At 37.5% G+C, this 27,722-nt stretch overlaps 1 protein-coding gene and 1 pseudogene across 1 annotated transcript in view; one reads left to right on the plus strand and one right to left on the minus strand.

The window, feature by feature from the left end:
• The window catches only part of TRPM6 (transient receptor potential cation channel subfamily M member 6), a 122,090-nt gene that overhangs the window by 41,797 nt on the left and 52,571 nt on the right, over positions 1-27,722 (minus strand). Inside the window, exons 14-23 of the mRNA XM_074361716.1 lie at positions 26,866-27,006; positions 24,398-24,535; positions 22,616-22,896; positions 21,334-21,562; positions 17,317-17,469; positions 9,036-9,182; positions 6,017-6,145; positions 4,388-4,639; positions 2,045-2,219; positions 1,754-1,868 (exon numbers count right to left, since the gene is read on the minus strand). Coding sequence (XP_074217817.1) covers positions 1,754-1,868; positions 2,045-2,219; positions 4,388-4,639; positions 6,017-6,145; positions 9,036-9,182; positions 17,317-17,469; positions 21,334-21,562; positions 22,616-22,896; positions 24,398-24,535; positions 26,866-27,006 — 1,760 coding nt within the window. The remainder of the gene's footprint in view (positions 1-1,753; positions 1,869-2,044; positions 2,220-4,387; positions 4,640-6,016; positions 6,146-9,035; positions 9,183-17,316; positions 17,470-21,333; positions 21,563-22,615; positions 22,897-24,397; positions 24,536-26,865; positions 27,007-27,722) is intronic.
• LOC105067504 (dynamin-like GTPase OPA1, mitochondrial pseudogene) lies at positions 12,237-15,052 on the plus strand (annotated as a pseudogene).

A 27,722-nucleotide genomic window follows, 5' to 3' on the forward strand; every position in this document is an offset into this window, starting at 1 on the left:
GGGTAGTATAAAGAAAGAAGAGTAAGGAGGACCAGCCATGCCAAGGAGTTGGCCAAAGGAAAGGAGGCTGCACTTTTAAATAACAGACTTGAGTTCAGGGCTAATTAAAGAGGGGACATTTGAGAAAGACTGGAAGGAGGTGAGGGGATGGGCCACAATGACATCTGGGAGAAGAACACTCCAGGCAGAGGGAATAGTAACTGCAAACACCCCTATGTTGTTTGAGAACACATGTGGGGCCACTGCGGCTGAAAAAGAATGGATTAGGGCAAGAGAAATGTGATGGGTGACTAGAGAAGTAGCAGGGAAGCCAAATCAGGTGGGGCTCTCCAGGACATCGTAGAAACTTTAGCTTTTACCCAGAAGGAAATGGGGAACCACTGAAGCGTTTGGATCAGATGAGTGACATCATCTGACTTATATTTTTAAAGGGTCGTTAGGGAATAGATTGATTAATTAATTAATTAAAAATTTTAAATGTCTAATAAACTTATCTACAAAACAGAAACAGACTTGCAGACATAGTAAACAAACTTATGGTTACTGAGGGGAAAAGAGGTGGGAAGGGATAAACTGGGAGTTCAAGATTTGCAAAAAATAACTGCTATTTGTAAAAGATTAAAAAAACAAATGTCTGTGTAGCACAAGGAACTATATTCAATATCTTGTAGTAACCTAGAATGAAAAACAATGTGAAAAAGAATATATGTATGTATATGTATGACTGAAACATTATGCTGTACACCAGAAATTGACACATTGTCACTGACTATATACTTCAATTAGAAAAAATTAAGTGCCATTAGGGCTACTGTGTTGAGAACAGAATATAGGGGCCAAAGATAGAAGCAGAGAAATAAATCAGGAGGTTCTGTGGTAGCAGCAGTGGGGTGGTGAGAGGTGGTTGGATTGATGACCTATTTGAATCTATTTGAAGGTAGAGTCAGGTAGAGTCAACAGGTATTCCTGACAGCTTAGAGGCAGAAGTATGACTCCAAGGCTTTCGGTCTGAACAATGGGAAAGATGAAGCTTTGACAGAAACTTGTGTTCATACAGACTTGGGAAAGACTACAAGTAGAATAAGTATATGCTGGGAAAGAAGGGAGGTCGAGCATTTGGACACTTAAAAGTTGAGAAATCTGCCATACATGTGACTAATAATGGAACAGGGAAGTTGGCTCTGCAGGAGAGGGAGATCCAGGCTGAAGATACAGTATACACATGCATACAGGAAACTGAACAAGACCACCAAACGAAGCACCAACAAAGGACGAGCAAGGTCTGGGCTCAGGGACGCTCCAGTGTTAAAAGGCTGAAGAGAAGAAGATGGTCCAGAAAAGGGACTGAGAAGAAGTGAAGAGTGGGACAGCAGAAGACAGGGAATGGGGTATACTGAGGGCCAAGGAAAGAAAAATTACCAAAGGCTCCTTAGCCAGCTTCCAATGTCATCAACTGTTACTCTCCGTGATTCCAAATTGTGGCTTAATCACAATGTGTGATCTCCCGTCATTCTGCGTTTCTTACACTCTCCGTGTTTATTTATTTAGTACACTAACTCCCTATTTTTTTCTCTTCTCAGACTCTGCTGCCTTCCCACCAGGAGTTCCATGTCCATAATTTAAAACCATAGTAGTAAAACATCCAACACACAAAAAACAAAAGTCACATCCTCGAAATACATGTGAGTCTTTCAAAATCTCTGCCCCCATTTTGATTTAAACAAAATAACCGTATTTGAGTAAAATAACCTACTTGAAGAAAGCAATCAACAGGTTCACCATGATGATATACTGCACGAAGAGGTAGACGGCTTGCAGGAATGGAGTAAGAAAAGAGCCAGGAGGGCAGGATGGCTGGCTTGAACAAACTACAAATAAAGAATTTAAAAGAGTGAGATAAGACGAATCACAGTCCTACGACTCTAGACAAATATATTTAGGACATTAACTGAGCAGAATACCACACATGCTTGACATTTTTAAGATTCAGATGATTGTTTTCCAGGGGTTCCATTTCCGCGTGACGGCGGAACCCTCTACTTACCATCGATCTCCGACGCATAGACTTCTCCGTATATCATCCAGTACGGCTCAAACACGATATCGCGAGCGAGGCTCCACGACGGGGGCTCCTTTGGCGAGAGGATGGCCTTGCGAGCTACCCCGAAGCTCAGCAGGACTATGGCCATAATGATCACAATGTAGAACATGTTTGCTGTCTGCAGGAAAGCACAGCACAGCCAGAATTTCATCACAGATTAGAAACGTAAAACAAATCAAACTCCTGCGGCCACCATAATTATACCTGCCAGTAAATAGTAAGACTGTCTAGTCATTGATTGAAATGCCTAGTCCATGAAGAGCTGGATTTCCTTTGGCTAAAAGATTTTCTTTCCTCTGCACAGTATGTGTTTCACGTCAATGCAGTCTATGGAGTAATATCAATGTGCTAACAGTAGAGAATCTGTGCTTTTTTTTTTTTTTCAATAGAGGTACTGGGGATTGAACCCAGAACCTTGTGCATGCTAAGCGTGTGCTCTACCACTGAGCTGTATCCACTTCCCCTTCTTTTTTTAAGACGTGACGACATACAAACAACTTTTAATTAGCTAATATGCAACTTTTCACCAGTTGGACCAGAGGTTAGGAAAAGAAAAAAAATTAGGGATATTTAAAGTAGTAAAATGGAATCTTATTTCCCAGGATTCTCTTCAAGATTAATTAGAGTCTGAGAAACTGATCAGGCCAAGAATCTGCTGAAGAACTCCAAGCTACTGAACACTTTGATGAGATGAAGAACTAAAAAAAAAAAAAAAAAAAAAAAAGATGCGAAAGCAACTGTATAATGATGTTTGTTAAATCCAGTGGCTCATTAACTCTCATGCACTTGGTCTTTGTATTAAAAGTCAGCCTTACTAGGGGGAAGGTATAGCAAGATGGTAGTATGTCCTTAGCATGCATGAGGTCCTGGGTTCAATCCCCAGTACCTCCCCTTAAAAAAATGATAAATAAATAAATAAACCTAATTACCTGCCCCCTCCAAAAAAATTTTTTTAAAAAGAGAAAAAAAAGTAAGGCTTACTGTTATAATGCACAATGGAGGACTGTTTATAGAGCTTATATAGTATACACATGCATATATTGCACATATACTATAATTTTTAAATCATTTGTTTCACTTACTAAATGCACATAAGTTCATCCCATTTGTTCACTGGGCAGAGACCTACTCCCTGAGTATTCCTTGAGCTTCTCTACAGTTCTTAGCCTTCCTTCCATGAGGCAGGAGCCACGTGACCTATTCTGGCCAATGGGCTATGGAGTAACAGGGACTTGAGACACTTCCTGTCCAGAGCAGTTAAAAGCTGTTAGACTTTCTCCAACCCTCTCACTCCCTGTCAGAGGAAACCTTAAAAGCCACATGTTGACACAGCTATGGCACAAGATGGAAGAATTTGGGATCTCTGAGTCCCTGGGTAGAGGACGGCTCCCATGAGCACACATCAAACTTTACATTAGGGAGAAATAAACTTGTGCTAAATCACGAGAGGCACTGGTTACCTCAGCATAGCCTACCAAATTAATACCAGTGTCACCAAGACCAGAGAAAATATTGCTGGTCTAAGAGAAAAATACAAAGTAAGAAAAATCTATTGTTGGAGTCCTGGAGGTCCTCCCTTTTCCATCCTCTTTCTTTGTTTCAGCACTACTTTTCTCTCTCAAGAACTTGCCCCTTCTCTGACAGTGGGGATTCTAGAAGGAAAAGCAAAGATGACCTTGAGATACTGTCCTTCTTGGGTCCTGTGCAAAGCCAGCTGGACAGGGCTAGCACAACTGCAGTGAGCTCAGATGGGAGACAGAGCTGGTGGCCCAGATATGAATCCTGGCTCCCCGACTTCAGCCTTTGGGAAATTTACCTAACCTCCGGTTCCTTGAATGTAAAATGTGGCTAATAATAGTACCTATCTCATAAAGTTGTTTTGAAGATTAAATGAGTTATTATATACAAAGTACATAGCACAGTATATAGCACACAGTAATTTCTATTTAAGCCTTGGCTGGGGGTGGAGACATAAAAAGATAAATAAATATTTCAGCAGAAAATATTATTAGTGGAAGCTTCACACAAATCTGGCCCTTAGGAATTATTGTGCTCAGAGACACATTTAATTCAATGTCATATCATCTGGCCTTAACCAAAATGGTAAGCTAGTATCCAACTATCCAATATGTTATCCAACGAAATTTGTTAAATGTGAGTTTATGGTTACAATGAAAGCAGTGATGAAGTACAAAAATTTTCAAAAGTTAAATTACTGGATGTGAACCATGAAATTAGGTAGAACTGTTAAAAGAACACCAGGTTACACAAGCAGACTGGACTCACCATTTTTGCAATCATGGTCACATAGGGACCTGCATGTTGATTCACAGCGAAGAAGTCCAGGAGCCGTGAGAACCAGAATATGATGTCAATGCAGTATATTAGTCTTCCCGCTGTGTAGAAAGGAGGGTCACCCCACCGAAGGCCAAAACCCACTGAAAACAGGCAAATAGCCAGAGTTTCTATTAGGTTCCAGTACTCACTAATCCATACCTTCACCTTTTGGGTAAACTTCCCAGGTTCTGAAATTAAGACCTAAATGATGAAAGAAAGAGGGATATTTAAAGAATGGGGTATAATCCACAAATCTCATCAATAGGATCTTTAATACATCAATTGTTTATTTAAAAGTAATCTGAATCCAGCCAAACCTCAGATCACAATGGGATTTTGAAGACTTAAATTATCTTTGGGAAATGAATTTTTTAAACAGTTCTATAAATGTATTTTAATGGCATTGTTAGTGCTGGTCAGCTATTTAAAAACCCAACTAGAAATGTAAAAGAAAAAAGTTTTTCTAGCTTTCATTAATCCTAAACTAACACTGGGAAGCACTAAGACATTTTAAAACTCAATACTGCAATGGAATATAGCTACAATTTCACTTCATGAGGTGTACAGACTCATGCAAAGAAGACTGGTTTGAAACCAAAGAACCATAATCTGGTCCTACTACTGCTATTGAGTGAGTTGTTAACAAATTACTCAGAATGTGATATTCGAACTCACTGTTATAAGAAATGACCCTTGCAACAGAATATCAGACAAATTGAAATGTGAAACAGTAAACCTATTTTCCTTGAAGCATAAAAACCGGTAGAATTTGGGTAACGTTTTTCTGCTGAATTGTTTTCTACAATCTATAAACTCCACAATAGTAACTAGCAGGCAATATAAGTGTAATTACTAAGAATACATTTACATAGTGTATAATGTTGGTCATATTAGCTCTAGGACAAATCAATGTACCTAAATGAATAGAGTTAGAGACATATATACAGTGATACCTAAAACAGTGTAAGTCATAACTGTATGACTGTAGTTACAACTGCAAAGGAATATTCTTTTTTTTTTTTAATGACTCATTGCAAACTAAAAATGAAAAGTTTTCTTTGTTTTGATTCTTGGACTACTTGCCCCAGAGCAATTTTTCGCTTCAATGTTCAAAAATGTTTAGTAGGAACTTTCAAAAGCTATAAGTAAATTATTTACATATTGCACAACTTTGGCCATTTATGAGCCACTCCGTGAAATGAAACTGATAATACGCAAGTAATGTTAGGCTATTTAAAAAAAATCAATCTTACAAAAAAAAAATCCTCTTCTGGGAAATCAAATAGTTGGAGGGTCTAATAACAACAAATACCATCACTCTAGGACTGAGAAACACACTAAGACGTCCTTGAAAATAACTGCTTTCAAAGAGCAACAACCAGCAGAAAGTATCTGGCAACAATAAAAGATTGAGATCAGAGATTTTATTCCCCCGAATACCCTTCCCATACACATAGCATGCAAATCAGGATCATTACCTGTCTCACCCCCATCCTTGACCACTCTGTATTCATCAGCAAAGCCCAGAACACCTCCAGCAAAGGCATGTAGAAGACAAAGGTAGAAGGGATAACTCACCTCCCTGACTTTCTCAATGGCATTGGTGAAGATGTAAATGATCACGAGCCACTCTTGCACGCTGGGCTGGGGCTGCATCTCCACCAACACAGTGTAGGTGAACAGCATGAGGAACGCCAAATACGCCATCTGTGAGGGGGACACATGTTCCCTGGACGTGAATGAGAGTCACAGTGGAGGATGCCAAGCAGACCCAGAAACACACACGTGAATTTAAACATGAGTAACATGAAAATATAACTGGCCCACCTCTGATTATTGATGACCTAGTATCAAGGAAAGTACAAGAATCCACAGTTTTCTAATCTAGGATTTTGTGGAAGGAATGAAGATCACTCTTCTCAAATGCATGCAGAGGGGCACTGTCTCATCTTGTTGGTTCCTGACCAGAATTTTCAGAACCCTGCACATTCTGCTGTGGACCCTGTCAGACTAACAGCAAGCCAGGAGGGACTCACACACCTTCCCCTCTGCTGAAACACAGAAAACGTGTGCCCCAAGTATGCCAGAAGAGAGGTAGGCGACTATTCTCAAATATAATAAATTGTGATGTTTACTAATGCTAGGAGTTTTATTTTATGTTGATTAAAATATTCTGGTCAGTGGAAAAGTATTGTCCAACTGTGAGTCTTTATAATTAAAGACTGTTGATGTTTTTATCTATAGCACTTAAGCACTCAGACTGACCCACGATAGACATTCAAGAAATGTTTGTTTAATTACTGTGTATAATTAAACCTAGATTTCCAGTCTCTTCCAAGAATTAAGACACGGGAAACACATACACATAGATGCGCAGTGACTAATAGCTCTGTGACCTTATCTAACATTCCTACCTTCTTATGATTGGTTCCTAGAGGCAGAATAACTGGGCACACACATTTAAAATTGTGACACATTACTAAACTGCCCACCAGAAAGGCTTCACCAGTTTCCACAATCACCAACAATGCATGAGATGGTGCAGTCCTTTAAATAGCTTCAGAGACAACGCACAATGCTAGCTGAACAACACGTATTAAAACCCCAGATCGATACAGAGAAAAGTGCCTCTGTGTGTGTGTGTGTGTGTGTGTGTGTGTGTGTGTGTATTCTCTTACAAGAATTAGATTATTTTAACCCGGATCCCTATTTCTCGTATCTTTTTGAGCTCTACTTAAGTTTGATAAGTCTTCTTCTAAGTTTAGTTCTACACAGAGAATGGCTGAAACCACTTCTGACTAACGCATATGATCCTACATACAATACATGGTATTTCAGGCAGTCGTGATGGGTATCAGTATTGCCTATGAGTAAGGAGCTTCGTAGAGAAGCATGTTAAGAAAGTTAAAGTAAATTCTATTAATTCTATACTTCTCTAGGTCTATGTCTCAAAGTGTGAACACATTTAATGACCCCCTTAGGGACATAATTTAAATTTATTTGTACTATGAAGCAACCATTTTAAAAACTTGTTGTCATTGGTTTCATGGTGGCCAGGCACTAAAACACTGTAGATACTGGAATAAGGTATTACTTCTGACTCAAAAAGTTTCTTTCCAATTCTGAAAAAGATATCCAAAAATGTTTACATTTTTGCTTTTTCCTCATAGCATTTATAACAAGACACTGCTTCCATAAAGCACAGGCACCACAAGCTGGCAGCGCAGCAGCCAAGTCTGAAACGCCCGTGCTCTCTGCTAACACCGCCCACTGTGGTGGGCAGGCAGGCTGGCCAGTTTGTTCAACCTCTCAGCTATTTTTGCTGCTGTTGTTCTACTTGCTTAGCTTTGCTCCTGTCTCTGAGAGTTCATAAGCTGGACATTGCCAAGGAAAGAAATTCTTGAATACTCTTTACCCAACGATGTGACCATGGTTAAAATTTTCTTGGAGCTAGTATCAGGGTCTCTAGGATTTTCTGTTGCACATTCTCAAAAATGATGAAACCTCAACATTGGAAGGAAAATTTTGTCTTTGAAAACAGATAAAAATTATTCAGAGCTACGTGCTTATTCAGTAAGTATATGAAGTAAGTGTGTGATTAGGCAAGTAGATATTTTGAAATATAACACATTTGGACAAATATCCTTTTATAGTCACACTTCAAATGTTTTAGAAATACACAACCTTGGCCACGAGCAATTTAACTATAGATAAGCATTAGAAGAATAAACACTGATTGATACGTTATAAACTGACTATACTTCAATTTAAAAAAAAGAGTAGATAAACGACCCTACTGTACAGCATAGGGAACTATACTCAATATCTTGTAATAAGCCATAATGAAAAGAGAATATGAAAAACAATATAACTGAATCATTTTGCCATACACCAGAAACTAACAGAACATTGTAAATCAACTATACTTCCATTTAAAAAAATGTTTTGTAGTTTTCATTAAAAAAAGAAAAATAAACACTAATAAATAAATGTGAAAGGTACTCAGTACATTTAAAGTACAGTTACTGCTTTCTCTGTATCTCTACCACTCATAATAGATTTAGTATTTGTTCATAGAATTCAACTTTTAAAATTTTTATTGCCCTCTAAATATTTATAAGCATATGCTACTGAAGACAAAAAACAAACACCTGCATTTTTTTTGGTCTATATTACACATTATTCCTACAAAGGAAAAATCGATTCAACTACTGATTTTTTTTTTACCCAAGATGGGAAAAGAATCCACCCCCATCACTTACTTCTACAACCACTATTGTTAATTTTATTGTTCCACAAATTCTCAGTACCAGCTGTGCTAACTGGAAATACTCAAAAAAAAAAAAAAAAAAAAGAGGAAGAAGAAAATGTTTATACTTTAACTCCCAAAGTAGGAGAGATCTGCCCTAACCTTTTCTTACCTCCCTCCAAACTTCTTTCTTACGTCCTCTGTCAGTCTTCCCATTAAAAAAAAAAAAGGTTTACGGCATTTTCACTTTTTTTCCACAAATTGGTAAATCAAGCATATCATTATCAAAGTTATCATCAGCAATTAACCCTCCCAAAGAATAAATATAATTTTTGAAATGAAACCAACCGTATAAAACCAGAACTTGACAATTGGAGTATTGTAGAACTCATAGACTTTTCTGGACCATGGAAGCCTTTGGGGCTCTCTCTTTAAACTGAACTGCTGATGTTCATCTGGTTTCTCATCAGGGCCCCTTTCCAAGTCACAGTCATTCTGTAAAATGAACAAATACTCATTTATTGTCAGAGGTTTAACTAAAATACCGACAGTTGCAAATATCTAAAATACAATATATTTCATAAATATAGAAATATAATAAAGACTTTAGAAATTAATTGGACACCCACCTGCCAAATTGTAATCTTAATCTTGAAAGAAAACTACATGTGTTGTATAAATCTTTGACTGGGTAAGGAGCACAGAGCACTTTGGTAAAGCAAGCTGAGTCTCCCACAATCAGACCTACTCAAACTAAGAGTAGTTCCAAGGATTTAAAAGTGGTCTCTCTTCCTGTTCTTTTTAATCTCCTTTATCAGTAATTTTGGAACCTAAGGATATTCATAAAATCCTTGTGGAGTCAATAATAGATGATGTAATTATTTCCAACATACAGGAGGACAAAATGGACACTAACAGTGATAACACCTTTTCCAAGTCATAGGAAAGTCAAGCACAGTGTGAGTCTGAGGATTCTGGCTTTGAGAGCTTCTCTACTCATTTATAACAGAGATTCTTTAAAGTTCATGGACTCTCTGAGCTTCTGGAGTTCCCTGAACCTCCTGAAGTTATATGCAAGTGTTTTTCTTACACATGTATTTTTTTCTAGGGAAAACATCTTTAATCAGTTTCTCAAAAGTTATGTGTCAGCCTAAAGGGGTTAACCCTTGTAGGTGGTGAGCAATAAGAATTTGTGTGGCAGGGAAGCGGTTGCATGAGTGTGACTACACAGGTGTCCACACAGAAGAGCTTATAAAAAGAGGGGAAAAAAGAAAGGAAAAGAAAGGGAAAAAGCACGTGCAGCCTGGTTGCTTTTGAGAAGAGGAAACTCAGGGATACTGAAAGCAAAGCATAAGAGATGTCCTCCCACTTCATACATTTCTGTCTGGTTTTAGTCTTTTAATAGGAAATGCATTATTTTTGTAATGTTTAAAAGTCATATTAAATGGAAAGAAAGGAATGTTCCCTGGTGCCTCTCAAACTAGTACATTTCTCCAGCCTATCCACAGAAGTTCTCTCATTAGCACCAGACCTGCACAGTTACCAAGAATTTCCAAGTCAAGGAATGAGTCAAGTTTTGCTTGAACTGTCCATGTAATTGAAGGAAAATGTAATTTTTGAGGCCTCAGGCATCCAGGTGAGTTATCTCAGTGCCTGAATGAGAGTTCTGTCATTCATGTCACTTTGGACAGGGAAATTGGGTTTGTGACTTGGAGGTATAGGAACTGACCCAGTTACTAACAGGTTTGAGCCAGCTTAGAGTTAAAATGGCTTGGAACCGATTATAAGAGTCATCATACACTGTGATTTTAGAGACATCAGTACCACTTCAGAAAGACCCTAGAAAGCAATTTAAGTAATGATCTTGTTATTAAATAACTTCTCATTATTTTTTCTAAGAATGTTTCATTAGGACTTAATTATTCTTGACAGTTTCATATGGATTATACAGCACTAACTGAGCCTAACAATGTGGAACCATAAACTCATATTCAGGACTGTTATTTTTCCTTACGAGATGGTAAACACAAAAATATTTCACCTAGCTAACTTTTATTTTACTCAAATCTCTCTTGCGCTCTTTTTTAAACATTTTTTTATTCAGTTATAATCATTTTACAATGTTGTGTCAAATTCCAGTGAAGAGCACAATTTTTCAGTTATACATGAACATATATACATTCATTGTCACATTTGTTTCGCTGTGAGCTACCGTAAGATCTTGTGTATATTTCCCTGTGCTGTACAGGATAATCTTGCGCTCTTTCTTCCTCCCTCCTTCCTCCCTCCCTCTCCCCCTTCTCTCTCCTTCTGTCTCTAATAAGAATCTGATACCAGCAAGCACACAGAATAAAATTATAACCACAACAATCAACTCTAATACAATCCATGCCTTTTTCCATTGTATTACATCTTTCCTATTTAATGATGTTCTGATAAAATAGATTTTTGTTCAACTTTTTAAAGTATTTTTTCACTGTGATTTATCAACATGTCTAAAACTAAGCTCATCTTTCACCTTCCAAATCTTCTCCTTTTCCAGTTACCCTATGTCCCCTCAATATGGCTTTGTTTTAACCATCAACCTCTCAGTCATATTTGCTATCACCCTCTCATCCATGCCCCATGTTCAAATCCTCTTTGACTCTTTGCTTAAAATCTTTCTTTTCTTCTCCATGCCCTTTGCTACTAACCCAGGCTAAAGCCTTATTACTTCTCACCTGGCTGGTTACACTAGCATAAGCTCTTTCTGTTTCCAGCCTATCTTCTTGCTACATCATCCTATACACTGAAGACAGAACAATTTCCCTAATGATCAGATCACCTTGCTATGGGTATGTTCACTGGCTCCCCGTAGGATAAAAATCATATACCTTCATAGGATATACAAGTCTCCATGATCTAGCCTCAGTCTACCCTTCCAGCCACACCTGCAAATACCCACTCTCTGTCCCATATCCGCTACAACCCAGACTCTAGCCATACCACACAACTTACAATGCTTGATATGCCCCTTGCATTTCCAATCTCTGGGCCCCTACTTACAGTCTTTCTTCCCAATGAAATGCTATTTCCTCCCTTCATATCCTCAAGTCAAAGCTCAAACACCACCTCAGTCATGAAGCTGTCACCAAACCCTAATCCTCACTGACTGATCCCAAGTGAGAAAAGTCTTCATCTTCGACTAGCTAACCCATTCTGCCATCTTGCTATAATTTATTGCTAAGAAAGCTCCTGTCCTCAAAAGTCATGCTTTCACAGGGTTAGCCTAAGATTCAAACTTCTCATGGCAAATTTATTTGCCTGCAGAAACTTCAGTAAGGAATTTTATAAAACTTTATTAAACAGATGCAGTATTTGATTCCATACAGCTCAGCTCAAGAATCATGGCCTTCTATGTCCTTGTTGCCATGGGCCTTTTCCTGGGTCATTCCTGGAGCAGGAGCCAGACTGGGGCTGACACTGGGGCTCCTGCATGGCCACCTCAGTGGCTGTGTGACCTCCTCACTGGCAGGACGAGGCGACTACACTGGGCCACTATGACTGGCCTGTGAGGTCTGCCAATCCTTAGTGAAACAGAGCTTACCATTACAAAAACTGCATCTGGTTTCATGAAGTATTTATCATCCACAACATCCCATCTTAAGCTTCTCAGAGTCCCCAATTCAGGACATCATTTCAGCAGTTCTCCTCTCTAACTAACCTTCCTTTATGTAAATTGAAACTTTCTCCAATTAAACATGGTTACCAGCCCTGCAGGAATTTTTGGCCAGTGAGATTAGCTACAAGACTCTTAAAACTTGGATATCTCATACTATTGATGATCAAAGATATACTTGTGTGTCTGCTATTAGGGGTGACTACACAGTCAAAAAGAATTTTGATCAGTGGAAAGATATGATACCTGACCTTAGTGCCTATAAATAGATTGTGTCTGACATTGAATATATCTGTTTACAGAAAATTAGAAAAGCCCTTCCAATTCAGAGGACCTGGAAAAATTGGCACCCAACTTTGACAAGATTGTTGAAAGCCTCAGCTTTCACCACAGGTGCACCTGGAGAAACAGCATTTAGAGTGACAGATCATGGAACTGAAAGTGACAAGCATTACAGAAAGGTGGCAAAGAGAAAATCGACCAACTTCAAGAAACGCTTCTGGATAAAGTACCAGAGAATCTTGGAATGTTTGAAAAACGAACAAAGAATTGAGAAACGTAGTATTGCAGGAAGATGACAAAGACATCCACCAGAGGAAGCGTAAGAAATCTCTGATTGGCACACACTCTGAAGTTCTTGATGTTCTGTCTGGTTATGATGCTGATTGTAATACACAAGATCATGTGCCAAGGTAACACTGTGGTTAGAGATTACAGTGCTGGAAAAATAACTAGTGTGTTGGAAATGATTGCTCAAGCACAAATATTCCCGAGAAGATCTGGGGAGGTGATGACATGTTTTCCAGTGAAGATGACTCTGAGTGAAGGTTCTCACCTTGTGGCCTTGTTTAAGGATAGTTCCTGGGAGTTTGATCCTATCAGAGAGAAAGACCTTGCTGCAGTAAGACATGAAATAGAACTCTGAATGAGGGAAAATGTGAAAGAAGGCTGTACTGTTAGCTCTGAGACCATGTTCTTAAGTGTAAAGGCCCTGAACTACGGAGGACGGTGCTTGTAGACCTACCAGGTGTGACTAATACTGTGACATCAGCACAGCTCCTGACAGACACGAAGCAAACGATTTTCAGTATCAGCAAAGCTTCTATGCAGAATCCTACTACCATCATGTGTGTATTCAAGATGGATCTGTGGCTGCTGAACGCAACATTGTGACAGACTTGGTCCTCAAGCAGATCGTCATGGAAGGAGTGTGGTATTTGTTTTGACCCAAGTAGACCTGGCAGAGAAAAATGTGGCTAGTCCAAGCAGGATTCAGCAGATAACTGAAGGAAAACTCTTCCCAGAGAAAGTTCTAGGTTATTTTGCTATTGTAACAAGACAAGAAAACAGCTCTAAAAGCACTGGAGCTATAAGAGAACATGAAGGAGAATTTGGGGGGGAATTTAAGACTCCTAAATACAATTGTGCTAAAGACACACCAAGTGCCTACAAGAAATTGAAGCCTTGCTGTATTGGACTACTTTTAGAAAATGGTATGAAAATCGATTGAACAACAACAGGCTGATGGTTTCAAAGCAACACATTTTAACCTTGAAACTGAGAGGAAGAATAACTATCCTTGCCTGAGAGAACTTGACCAGAACAAACTATTTGAAAAAACTAAAAATGAAACCCTTGGTGAAGTTATCAGTCAGAGCCAGGTTATACCCAAACAGGGGGAGGACGTCCTTCAGCCCTCTTTGTGGGAATTAGTAGTAACTCATGTGAGTGAAACAGACGGCTGCACAGACCATGAATGCAGGGACTTTTAACACTATTGTGGATGTCAAACTTAAACAATGGACGGATAAACAGCTTCCTAATAAAGCAGAGGCTGCGTGGGAGACCCTACAAGGAGAATTTTCCCACTTCATGACAGAACCAAAAGGAAAACAGCATGATGACATAGCTGATAAACTGAAAGAGGCTGTTAGGGAGGAAGCGTTAAATGCCACAAGTGGAACGATTTTGCGGAGGACAGCCGGAGCGTTATTCAACACAGTGCTCTAGAAGACCAGTCCATGTCGGATAAACAACACTGGGATGCAGCCATTTATGTTACAGAAGAGGCTCTTCAGGCTCGTCTCAAGGATACTGAAAATGCAGCTGAAAACATGTTAGGTCCAGAATGGAAAAGAGATGGTTATACTGGAAGAATCAGTGTGTTCCCAAGGACAGTGTGTTCACAGTGAAACCAAGAAAGAACTAGGGAAGATGTTGAAATGTAACGAGGAGCACCCTGGTTATCTTGCAAGTGATGAGATAACTATGGTCCAAAAGAAACTTGAATCCCAAGCAGTAGAATAGAAGTAGATCCAGGCTTGATTAGGGATATTTGGCACCAAGTTTATAGAAGACATTTCTTAAAAAACAGCTCTAAATCACCGTAACCTTTGCTGAAGAGGCTTTTATTACTAACAATGGCGTTTTGTAGATTCTGAGTAGGAAGGTAATGATGTTGCCCTGTTTTGGCGAATATAATGCGTGCTTGTTGTCGCCTGAATACTTTAAGACTGCAACTCCCAAACACTGAAGTCAGGCAATTAGAGAAAAATGTTAAAGCGGTATTGGAAGTTTTGCTGAGGATAAGAAGAAAGTTAAATTGCTTACTGCTAAATGAGTTTAATTGCCTGAAGACTTCAAGAAAGTTAGAGAAATTCAAGAAGAACTTGATGCATTTATTGAAGCTCTTCATCAGGAGAAATAAATTGTAATAAAATTCTACTCATAATATAATCACCTCTGCATACATCTGAAGAAAGAAAACACCAAAGTCTTTTGTTCTCCCTTTTTTCTTCTGCTCTTCCACCTTCTAAACATAAAGTCATAAAAAAATTTTTTTAAATAAAAAAAATTATAATTAAAAAAAAGAATAATGGTCTTTCTTCCCTTGTTACCAGCAGTGCTTTCGTCATATTTATTATTACACTATTACCATGGTGACAAAGCACAAAGACACTCTAAAAGAGCATCTATGTTTCACTCACCTTCGGTTTTCCCCCAAAATGCACAATGCAAATTGTGCTCCTCAGCTAATCAAGCACGTTATGCTTAATTAGCATTATGAAATTTTATATGTCCCACCAAACCCTGCCTCCATGTCTTCCCTCTGATTAACAAAGTTCTAAACACAAAGCAGATAATCCAAAACTGTTGCTTTAGTTAAATTCAAAGATGAAAGAACATTGTTACTGTGACTATAATCCATTCATAACAGAACAGATGTGAAACACTTTTCCAATAAATGCTCTAAACTGAACAATAGCGAGGCATCGTGGATATTCTGTCTGATTATGGGCTCCATGGTGGCAGAGACCACATCTGCCTTAGTTAATGAAGTGCCCCCAGGATTTGTCTGACACATGGAAGGTGGCTATTAAACATTCACTGAATTATTCATTGACATGGTCATGTCCAAACCAGCCGGGTGAGTGATTGCTATAAATAGAACCACTGTAATTGCATCCAAAATTTAACTTTTCAGGGAACGGTGAGAACTTATTATCTTTTTTTTTTTTTTTAATGTTAATTGCCATTCAAGGAAGGAGTTCTTTCCCTAAGAGTCTCCCCTTTAGGAAGAACTGCTTAGTGGAATGCTCCAGCTATCTACAATGCCTTTAGTATCTGTGAAAGCTAATCTTTTTATGAAACCTCAAGAACCAAAAGTGAAGTTACATCCACTTCCAAAGTACTATTTGCTACAAAGCGCCAACATATTAACATATTTGTTTGTAGACAGATAGATGATAAACAGCTTTCTTCATTGTTCACTTCAACAAGCTAAGTAAACAATGCAAACATCTAATTAAGTATAAAGCCAAACAGAATGTCTCACATATAAAGATTGCCTTCTATTTCTAAGAGGGTTAGGCCAGCACTACATTTCTTCTCTTTCCTTAAAAATAAAATTGAAATGGTCTAAACTTAGTAACTAAATCATCTAGCCAGTACAATCACAATTATCACAACTTGAGAAGCCCACCTTTGCAAAGGATAACTTCTCACACACTCCATAGAAGTTAGAATGTACCTGCCATCTTGGACTCTGAGAATCCCAGATAGAACTATCAGGCTTAGAAAAGTAAGGAGGGGGTGGGGTGCGGGGGAAGAGAAGAGAAACACATGTATACGCATGATAACCAAAATATTTAACAACTGATCTGCTTAACTGATCTGGCATTAACCAATCAGAATGGATGCTCAACCAATCACAACAGAAGCCAGCCATACAAACTAATTATAATTCTTTTTCATTTACCATTTATCAAATATGCTTTTAAATATTATCACTAATACCTCATAAGTGCAAAAGCACATCAGACAAGATGCTAGCTATAGATGCCTCACTGAAGTATTAAGTAACAGGAAAGATGTTTACTACACCTCACAGTAAACGACAACTTTATAAAAGCAATGATCCAAGCTGAAACATCATTTCAAAAAATATATGCACAGGCAGCATATTGGAGGCTCTCCAGTGAAAACAGGGTGCAAGAGAAGTAGCTCAAGTGACCCAGGGAAGAGTATACATCTGGGAACTCAAGTAAAACTAGTCATGCTGATTAGAAACAGCAAATGAAAAAAACGGTGGCATGAAACAGTGAAGATCAACGCAAATTCTAAACCAGCATCTTTTTAAATAAATATTTTTAAGAGATATGAGGCATCCCTTATTATACCTTTAGAGAAATTGTAAGTCCATTCATTCCACTAGTCACAAAAGACAATGAAAAGTTAAACAGCTTTCAAGACATAATAAAGTCTTTGATTTTGGCCCTGAGGTAGACATAGGGTATTTTGCTTAATCACATATGGGGATTACTTAGAACTATCATACATGCTATAACTTGACCATAGTATAACATGATTAAGATTGTTAAATAATTTGTTAAATAAATAAACTTTGTGTATGTGTATATTTGTGTGCAGTCAATGCCATGAAAACTTAGTTCACTATGATAGTGCACTAACCGTCGAAGCACTTTCCTTGGTGGTACTGGGGTTCTGCTCATCATTATACCACGTGAACTGGAAGTCCTGGGACTGGGGAACATGCGACATCTCTGCTTTGCTTTTAAATCCCAATGTCAAAATAGCGGGTGGTAAAAAAATACTTATGATGATCTTTAAAAGGAAAGAAAACAAAGTAAGTACTAGGGGTTATACAAGGCACAATTATGATTCAAATGAAGTTGACTTTGGTATATACAAAGCGTCAGATCCATCCCCAGTTCGGCTGATATCCTAATCCTATACATCCTTTTTGACTCAACAATTCAAATTCTAAAAGGGTCTCCCTCAGAAATACTCATCAATCCAAGCATATGTAGATAAGGATGTTCACTGCATGGTTATGTAATAGCAAAACATTAGTGTCAACTTAAATGCCCATCTATAGTGGGATAGCTGATGTGGGACAACCTAACAGTGGAATACAGGCAGCCCTTCATATCCACAGATTTCACAGCCACAGATTCAACCAACTGCGGACTCAAAATATTCCAGAAAAAATTCAAGACAATTCCAAAATGCAGAACTTGAATTTGCTGCACACTGGCAATTATTTACATAGCATTTACATGGTATTAGGCATTATAAATAATCTAGATGTGTAAGTTATATGCAACTACTACACCATTTTATATAAGGGACTTGAGCATTCATGAATTTTGGTATCCTTGGGGGTCCTGGAACCAAGCCCCCACAGATTTCGAGACAACTGTACTATGCAACCTTTAAAAAGACAAAAGCAATTTTGAATATAATGAAAGTTTTATATATATATAAAGCTTTATATATATATGTATATATATACATACATATACACATACATGTATATACATATATGTGTGTATGTGTGTGTGTGTGTGTGTACATATATATTTAGTGGAGATCCTGGGGATTGAACCCAGTACTTTGTGCATGCTAAGCACACACTCTACCACTAAGCTATACCCTCCCCCTGTTAAGTTTCCTTTAATGAAAAAGAATATGAAAACAAATATATGCATATATATATATGACTGGGACATTACGCTGTATACCAGAGACTGACATGCTGTAATTGACTATAATTCAATTTATAAAAAGGAAGTTATATTGTTAAGTTTAAAAAGAGTAAGTTATAAGATACACATTACTATATATAAAATAGATAAACAACAAAGACCTACCGTATAGCATAGGGAACTATATTCAGTTTCTTGTAATAAATTATAATAGAAAAGAATCTGAAATATATATGTATACATATATAGGTGTGTACGTATAATTGAATCGCTTTGCCGTACACCTAAAACTAACATTGTAGATCAACCACATTTCAACACAAAGGGAAAAAATAAATAAAAAATAAAAAGAGAAAGCTATAGAATAACATGCATAGTGTAATCCTTCCTTATAAATGTTTTTTAATTTAAAAACATATATGCATTTGAAAGTTTAAAAATATGTATACCACACTGTTATTATTTATATCTGAGGCAGGGCAGTGAGAAGTATTCTTTTGCAATGACCATTTTGCTTAATAATTCTTTAAAGCCACTAAGTAGTTATTATCACATAAAACACATTAAAATTTATTCATATTATAAAATCAAGATTATAAAAACATACCAAGTCACCATCTATTAGATCCCTCCCCCATCTTACACATATATTTCCTCTGCCAGTAAAACCCAACAAAGGTATAAATCTAGACAGCCATAATTTTTTCATTCTATTGCTATCACTCATGAACTTATTTATAGTCTATTCAAAATCATTTTTATGTTCAACTTGCACAGCCTTTCAGGGTAAAGAGTTTAGAAGATTTACTAAATGTTGTGAAAATCAACTTGTTGAACATTATTCTCTCTTTCAAGGTAAATTAGGCCTGTTATTCTGGGATTCAGTGAATGAAAATAAGATTAACCCTGGCTATATACCATCCATGACTGAAGAAACTAAAGTCATATCCTTGTCAACTTTCTTTTTTTTTATGCTGAAATGACTTTCTGTTGTTTTGTTTCAAAGCTTGACCTCCTGTGAGGGTTCTCTGGACTTTTCCCCGTTCTGATAGGGACTGGCTTCTTGTGTTTGTTTTCTTTTCAGATGTAGAACCCAAAATACATGCAGTCTTCTAGGTCTGCAAACGTCATGGTTACAGGCACAATGATATTACACTGATTAATTCCTAACCCACTTCCTGAAAAGGCTCCACATTCTGTTGCCCTTGACCCTTGCAGAACAATTCGCTTGTGAAACAGTTTTCAGTGATGTCAATATCCTATTTCCAAGGAATAGGTTGGAGTCTATTCCCTAAAAGCACTCAAATCAGTTTTCCCTTCCACATAAAACTCTACAAGGTCTTCCTCCAGTCTTCATCCACTTGGCATTAGTCTAACCGGGACATCTTACAATTATTTGCAAAAGTGTTCCCCAAACTCACAAGCCAAGCAGCGATGAATTAGTACCTAGGCATGGAGAGCAATATGGTTTACTGCATCTCAGAGGTTTTATGTAGCTAATTCAACCTTCTTTGTCAACTCACTACGTTTTGGGGCAAAACATTTAGTCTTGCTTTCACTTAAGTCTCTTTGTTGATATAAGGTCTATGGGGAGCAAAAAGTTACTAAGTTCTCAGTAATAAGGATTTCTATTCAACTAAAGTATGTACAGGACATAGCCATTGGGAAAATTAATTCTCAAAATTCCAACTGTCTATATCCCATTTCACTCTTTGAACATTTCTAAAGAGTTACTGCCAGAGCTTATGTATCTAGAGGTGGACCCATTCACATCTCTCCTTCAGTGTTTCCAAAGCTGAAATGGAAACAAATCAAAGGAGAACTTCTAGAAACAATTGTTGTTTCTCTGATATTTTGTTCAAGAGGAATCTATGAGAAATAATTTCTGGTTGACATTTCTCTTATTTCTGCAATCTCAGTGGTGGAATTAAAATGTACAAGCTCTTTTATGTATTTTATATCTTATATGTTTTATTTCATTGTATTTTCTATGTATGCCCACCCAAAATATATATTTTTAGAACAGTTATTCTATTTGGGACATGTCAGACTTTTAAGAACTCCAAAGAATAAAATTAAAATATAAAATACAGTCTTATGTAGATCTTAATGCTCATGTCTTATCCTTTTATTCAGTTTCATAAGCATATAGATTTCTTTTTTTTAAACAGTAATTTGTTTGTTTGCTTGTTTGTTTATTTATTTAGTGGTTTTTTTGAGGGGGAGAGGGTAATTAGGTTTATTTTATCTTTATTTTTAGAGGAGGTACTGGGGATTGAACCCAGGACCTCAGGCACGTTAAAGCATGCACTCTACTACTGAGCTATACCCTCTCCCCCAGCACATGTAGTTCTTAAGCTTGACTGTAAGTTAAAGCTTTAGGCTTAGGTTTAATGTCAAAAGTTAAATGTCTTTAATAATTAACTAAATTATTCTTGATAATTCAAGATGAGAAAAGAGGCTAAACCATAATGGAATAGAAAAATATGGAGACAATGGTGTGAACGAATGTTTTGAGGGCAGCTTTATAAAACAGCCATTTATTCCCTGAAACATCACATTGGATGAGCAGAACAACGGAAATGGCTAATTTTACTTCGTTTATTATCTGTCAGTATTCTTAAGCTGAGGAAAATTTCACTAAAAAGTCTCATTCACTTCTGCTATAATTACCTGAGGCAATGGGCTTTACCAATAATGAAATCTTGCACGTATTTGTACACGATTTTAACTTCTCCTAACCACCTTCTTATGAGTATACCTTTGTGATGGACAGAGATGGTATAATTACGCCCGTATTTTAAAAGAAACTGTGGTAGTGGGAGAGGTTCCACTGGGAAGATCCCAGCTCACCCATGAGAATCAAAGGGATTAACTGGTTTTCCTGAAGGTATTCTTCAGGAACAATGGAAAAATGAACTCAAGAGCATAGGCCTTCAGACTATACTAACATTAAACTCTATCAAACAAGTAGATATACCTTTAACCAAGAGTTTTTCCTCATTTTCAGGCGCCCCATCCACATGTCCGTCAGTAGCATTTGGGTACAAGTATGTGAAACAAAGGGCCTCAATCCTCCAGAAACAGCCAGTTTCAAACAGGTAGAATTGCTCCAGTTCTTGAGTTCATAGGTCAGCAGTTTCATGGCCATTCTTTCATTCTGTTTGAATGCCTTCTCCAACATGTCCAGGGCAAGCTGGCCAAACTGTCTGCAATGACACAGGGGTGAGTGGCAAAAACAAAATGCAGGTGTGAGCTCCAGAAACGTTCAAAGAGACTAGATATGAGACTCAGAAAAGACCAGTGCAGAAGAGGGAACAGTAACAATCTCGGTTTGCAGAAGCTGTTTTAAAGGGAGTGCTGCTCAGGAAACGGACTGTTCTGGAACAGAATGAGAGGGTTCCCACTGTGGCATAGAGATTTGGCTTACACCAGGAGTGCCTGAGCTATTCATGGAGAGAAGCCACCCCACACTGCAAAACAAGCTACGTATGGCTTGTTTGGCGGCTCCTTGATAAGACCTAATAAAGAATTTTTTTTTAATATAGACTATTTAAAACCAAACTAGCAATTATGGAAAAACTGTGGAAACTTCCCTGGCCTTTTTTCTTTTTTTTTTTTTTAAAGATTTTACAAAATACACAGATGACTTAAGTAGGAAGCTGGGCCTGGAGACACCCCCAGGTGATTTTCTCGGAGGTTGTTTTCTCTAAAAAGTAGACACTGTCATTCTCTGGAATCTTTTTCAATCAAAATTATAAATTAGTTTCTATTAATTCTAGCTTCTCTTCTTTCCCTACTACTATAATGCTTTAGTAAATTAAAAAATCAAAACTTTTCTATCTTCCACCATCACTCTCTGGTCCTTTAATACATAATATATATATTTGTTTTCCTGCCTGAGAGGTACATAAAGTAAACAACAAGTTTTAATATTAAAGAGTTTGAGAGTTGAGAGGGACTTTCAGAATCATTCACTGAACATTTTATAGTTAAAAAACTGAAGTCCTGAAATCTAGTCAAGCGACTAGACAACTAGCAAACAGCTGAACTAAGGCTAAAACCCAAGCCTCCCGACTTGAGGGCCACCTCTCTTCCCTTTATTCCTTAAAATACCTCAAGACTTTTATTTATCAGACAGTCCATGAAATGCACAGCTACAAGTCCACTCGTCTGCCAAGTTCTAGGCCGAGGGAGATCAACCTGTCTGACCATTCTAAGAACTGTCGCTGTTCAGTATGAAGTGAAGAGAGAAGTCCTACTTTGAGTAGTATTTCAGCTCTTCCGAGGTGTCGTCCACCATGTTGCTCTCCTTGGCTTCGTGGGCCATTGCTCGGTAGAGGATACAAGCAATCACTGCCTTGACCGTGGCCTCCTCTCCGTGCTGCCAGAAGAACATGGCCATCTTCTGCCTTTTCATTAGCACAGCCCAAACCAGCAGGTCATTGTATGGATACATAAAGCCCGTAGACTCAGGGTCATCTGATACATTTTGTTCTTCTCTTGACTTCTTCCTTGATTTATGAAGGGCTATGGGGTTTTCCTATTCGAAAATGAAACAGGAATGGGTTTCCAAATACACAGATGCATGATGTTTTACCTGATGAAACACATCAGGTATCTTAGAGACATTTTTAAAACACTGAAAAGAGATGGAAATAATAATAGAACTTTATAAACCAGAAACCAAAATTTGGGCCTTTTAAGGCAATCTATGTCTTGGCACTTCTACTGGCCCCAAGGTCCCTCGGGTGAGACACCTCACACTCACTTAGCACAACTTAAAAAAAACACTACACCTTTGGAACAGAACCACTAACTATATGACAAGTTTTAATTTCTCAAGGAAATGGGCTGAGATAACATATTTGATAAATAAGAACTATAAAAAAAAAATACCAACTCTAACCTCACCTTACAAATAGATTCATTACCTTCCTCTTAGAAAAATGCCACTAGTGTTGCCAACATTAATCCGGATAGATTGGTTTTAATTTTGCTTTCCCTTACTCTGGCTATATTCTTCTAGTGAAGGTAACAGGTAATAAATGAAACACTCTTCTTTAGCTGGTAAACCCACACTTTACAGCTCATCTCAGAAACCACTCTCTAGCCCCACACAGTCTTCTATATCACTCTGTAGGTATTCTATTTCAGTGCTCATTATATTACTTTGGGGAGAGTGGGACCATTTCTCAGTCATCATTGTGTCTTCTCCAACCCAGCTGCATCTCAAATTCAACCAAGCAGCCAAAATAATGCCTGGCAAATAATAAGATTCAATAATTACTCTTTTTAATTAAAGGGGATCATAACACAAGTTTAACAAGCTTCCTCTGTTTCTATAAATAAAGGGAATTTTGTTTCTTCATTGATTGTGATCAAGGGTAATTTTAATGGAATATCTTTTCATTCTAAGAGCAATGCAAAGCAAACCTCTTTCAGCCAACATAGGAACCATTTATACGGAAACTCCTGAGCAGAAGCACTCACCCCCAGAGGAGAGCGGGATTGAGGTAGTACAGGGAGAGGGGGGCATAATGTTGCTCTCACACACGTACACACTCAAATACATTGTCATTGTCATACTGTAATAGTAGCTAAAATTAATTTCCAGAAAGCTTCAAAGGGGAAAAAATAAGATGTGAGAAGCAGTCTGAGAGAGAAGCAAAGGAGAAGGAAGCAGTCATCTCCAGTGAGCCTTGGGGAAAAGGAGATGACAATGCAGTGCTGGGCTAGTGATTCTATTTCTTGGTACCATCCCAAGGACAGACTTCCTGAGTCATCATCTGGACGTGGCAGAGGTAGGAATAAGGAAGGCAGCCTGAGGTTTCGGCCCCCGCAACCCTCAGGTGCCTGTCCTGGGCATTTGCTCATCGTTGTTAAAGAAGAGCGGTATTATGCTTTCGACTTACGCCATCTGTTTATGGTGCTTATAAATGGTCCCTCTATGTGTGTCTCCCATTCTCCAACTTTAAATAAAGTAAAGATCACAGTCTGCAAGAACAATTCTATTTTCAAATCTAAAAATAAGTAAGTAGTACCTTGACTTTGTAAGGCTGGGCAGTTCTAATGAACTGAGAATGCAGTGTGTTTTCTGCAGATTCATTTCTGTTTCCTGAGCGGCGTCTCTGGTGAAGAGGGGGCGGCTGGGAAAGGGCTTGAGCCAAAGTGCTCACTCGCTAGCATATGTTATTTTATTTTTTAAATAAAACAAAAAGGTTAAAAGATGATTACAGTGGTAACAATTAACATTTTATTTTTAGACAACAATAAAACCAAATGTAACACTATGTCCCCCCAAATATCCAATGGTTCTGTCTCTCACCCATAATTAGTAATTAATTACTCATCCAACAAGAGCTTCCCATGCTCTCCTTATTAAGCGCACTGTTATTTCCAAACATCTTAGAGAACATGCTCTTTTGTTCCCTATTACGTATCTGCATTCCTTCTCCATGTGGAAATTCCATTAGAATCAATGGATGTTATATATCTGGGACAAGTTCAGAATAGGCAATAAAGATCCACAGTTCTGATAAGAAATAGTTCCCATTCACAAACAGCTCCAAGGTGAAGCTTAAGTTAGAAAGTTATGGAATTTCTTCAAGTGTTATACAATGTCACTACTGGAATTCAGTGGTGAGGCCCAACAGCAACATAATTAATTGCTTGTCAGCATGAAGCTTTCATCAATGAAAAACAAAAACAAAAGAAAGCATTCTTAAGGGAATTACAAAAAAAAATTCATGATACACTGCATTACTTAATTTTTTTAGTTTGTGTTTTATAGGTATAAATTAGACAGAAGTGATGAGGCAATGAGGCCCAAACTTTTTAAAGATAATACTCAAATTATTATCATTATTATTGTGATATAGAATTAATAGTGTCACTAGTAATAATCATAATGACTATTATCATTAACAGGAAAAGGGGGTTTCTCATATTCCAGGTATCACTTTATTTAATCATTTTGATAAATTTATGAAAGAGGGATTTTATTATTGTCCCATTATTATCCCCATTTTATAGATGAAGAAACTGACATGCAGAGAGATTAAGTTTCTCACTCAAGACTACACAGCTACTAATGAGCAAAACTTAGATTTAGTCCCAGATCTTTCTGACTCCTAACCATGTATCTGCTATGATCTAACTTACTAGGAAACACAATAAACTCCATATTCATTCACTAGAAAATAATCAGAGAAGTGAGTAATTTCCTACCCATTTCTAGAAAGGACATTACGGGAACCATCCTAGCAGGCACCCCCCTGGGTCACATGAAGGCTACAGTCAGTCCTATGCCTGCCACTTGTAAGTCCACAGTAAGGTATATTTTGTTTAAACGAAGGAGCTGATTCCTCAAGTGTATCCCTATGCCTTTGAAATTCAAAAAAAGAACATTTTTCTCTATGAGATTTGGGTTTCTTTTTGTTTTTTCATATCCTAAAGCAAAGCTGGACTTTCACTTTGCCTCATTCTTGATAAATAAAGGTCAAAAGTAGTTTGATATTCTAGACTGCCCCAAAGTATCTTTCCACTGTCATCCTTCACAACCTTCCGGCACCTCCCCAGTGACAAAGGTCTCCTTATCACTACAAAACCACACCCTGTTGTCCACAGCACTGTGCCTTTCATGCTCCTGCTCTTCTCTCAGCCAAAAATGCCCAAACTACCTTTCCTAACACTTCCATTGTCCTCTAATAAGAAGTAGGTCTTCAAATAAAACCAAAACAAATAAATAAAAAAGAAAATAGAAATAAAAACAAAGAAGACCAAAAAAGAAAAAAAAACTAAAAGAAAAAAAATTTTTAAACAAAAAACAAACAAAAAAAAAGCAACAAAAAATAATTTAAAAAAATGCAAAAACAAAGAACAAGGCTCTTCAGTTTACTGATGTATGATGGCAATTTTAAGTAACAAGTAATGTTTTCTCTGTTAATTGACTAACCAGCAACTCTAATTTTACATAACTAGACTTTCAAAACTATAACAGAAAACAGAATATGTACAACATGTATTTTTACATGGTACATTCTGCATGCATCTTCCAGTGCAATACCTGTGCACTTGTCCCATGTTTGCCATCTCGAGGCTCTGTACCTGCTATGAGTTTATAGATCTGATTCTATCAAGACTTTCACTTCTGCATTTTCAAAAGAAAAAGAAACATATGGAAAGGACCAGTCATCTCTCCCTCTAATCTTCCTCACCACAAACTTCTATGTCAGTATAGCACATATTATATCCTGTTTTGTATTATGTCTAGTTATCCATAAATCTGTTTCCTCTAAGAGTTTCTAAATTCCTGATCTTTATGTCTATCCCAGGCCAGCATGCCAGCGCTAAGCACAGTAATTTACATGTAGCAGCTATTCAAAAAATGTCAATAAATAGCACGTCCATTTTGGAAGTGCTTTCCATCCAAATTTCCCAAGCCATTTTTCTGAAAGTGTTAACTTCTAGTAATCTTTCATTTTACTAGGATACTTTTCAATTACGCTACCTTGTTTTTGTTGTAGAGGTTGTTGTAGAGGGTTCTGAAATTTTTTCTAGTGTAGCTGCTACGATACGCTCCACCAATGAGGTATTCTATTACCAGTCCAATGTCAATCAGCGTTATTCTGTAGACTGAGAGAAGGGTATGCTGAAACAAAAATATATAACACATTGTAACTTTCAGTTCTCCTTCTCTATTTCTTTTGTCATGTCACTAGAACATAACCAAATCAACTGCAAAGAGGGAAACTAACACTCTTCAACCATCTCTACAAAGTAATCAATTAATATGGCCAGCTACTGAAATACCCTACTTCTTCAAATGGGAAAAAATACTTAGATTTGATATGTTCTTTGTTTCATACACATGAAACGTCTGCTTATTGTGCTCATTCACTCTCTTTTTCTCTCTCTGTCATGCATACACACACTTTAGAATACAATACATTTAAAAAGAGTGTACAAGATTGTTTTTAACTGGAAACAATATAACTAGTACAAGAAAAGTATAAATACTGGAGGCTAAACTGGAGGATCCAAAATTAACATTAAGTTAAATCTTCAGCCTCTCTCTTCATTGAAATGGCTGTTTAACACTTTGCACTGTGTTGACTACATCATACACAAAACAAGAACATGGAAGGAAGTAGAACAAACAGAAACAAGGAATGTGAAATGGCAGAACTAAATGAGATATCAAAACATGAGGCTGTGCCAAGACAAATACGGTTGGTAGGAGGCCCGAGCAGCAGATTGCCAAGCACATAAGTCTTAGTGTAAATGAAAATTATTTTGACCCCTTAAAAGCCACCTTACTGCCTCCTCATAACTGTTATCTCTTAACTGTCATTCATAGTACATTTT

The sequence above is a fragment of the Camelus bactrianus genome, chromosome 4 (genome assembly GCF_048773025.1).
Source record: "Camelus bactrianus isolate YW-2024 breed Bactrian camel chromosome 4, ASM4877302v1, whole genome shotgun sequence".
Taxonomy (NCBI): domain Eukaryota; kingdom Metazoa; phylum Chordata; class Mammalia; order Artiodactyla; family Camelidae; genus Camelus; species Camelus bactrianus.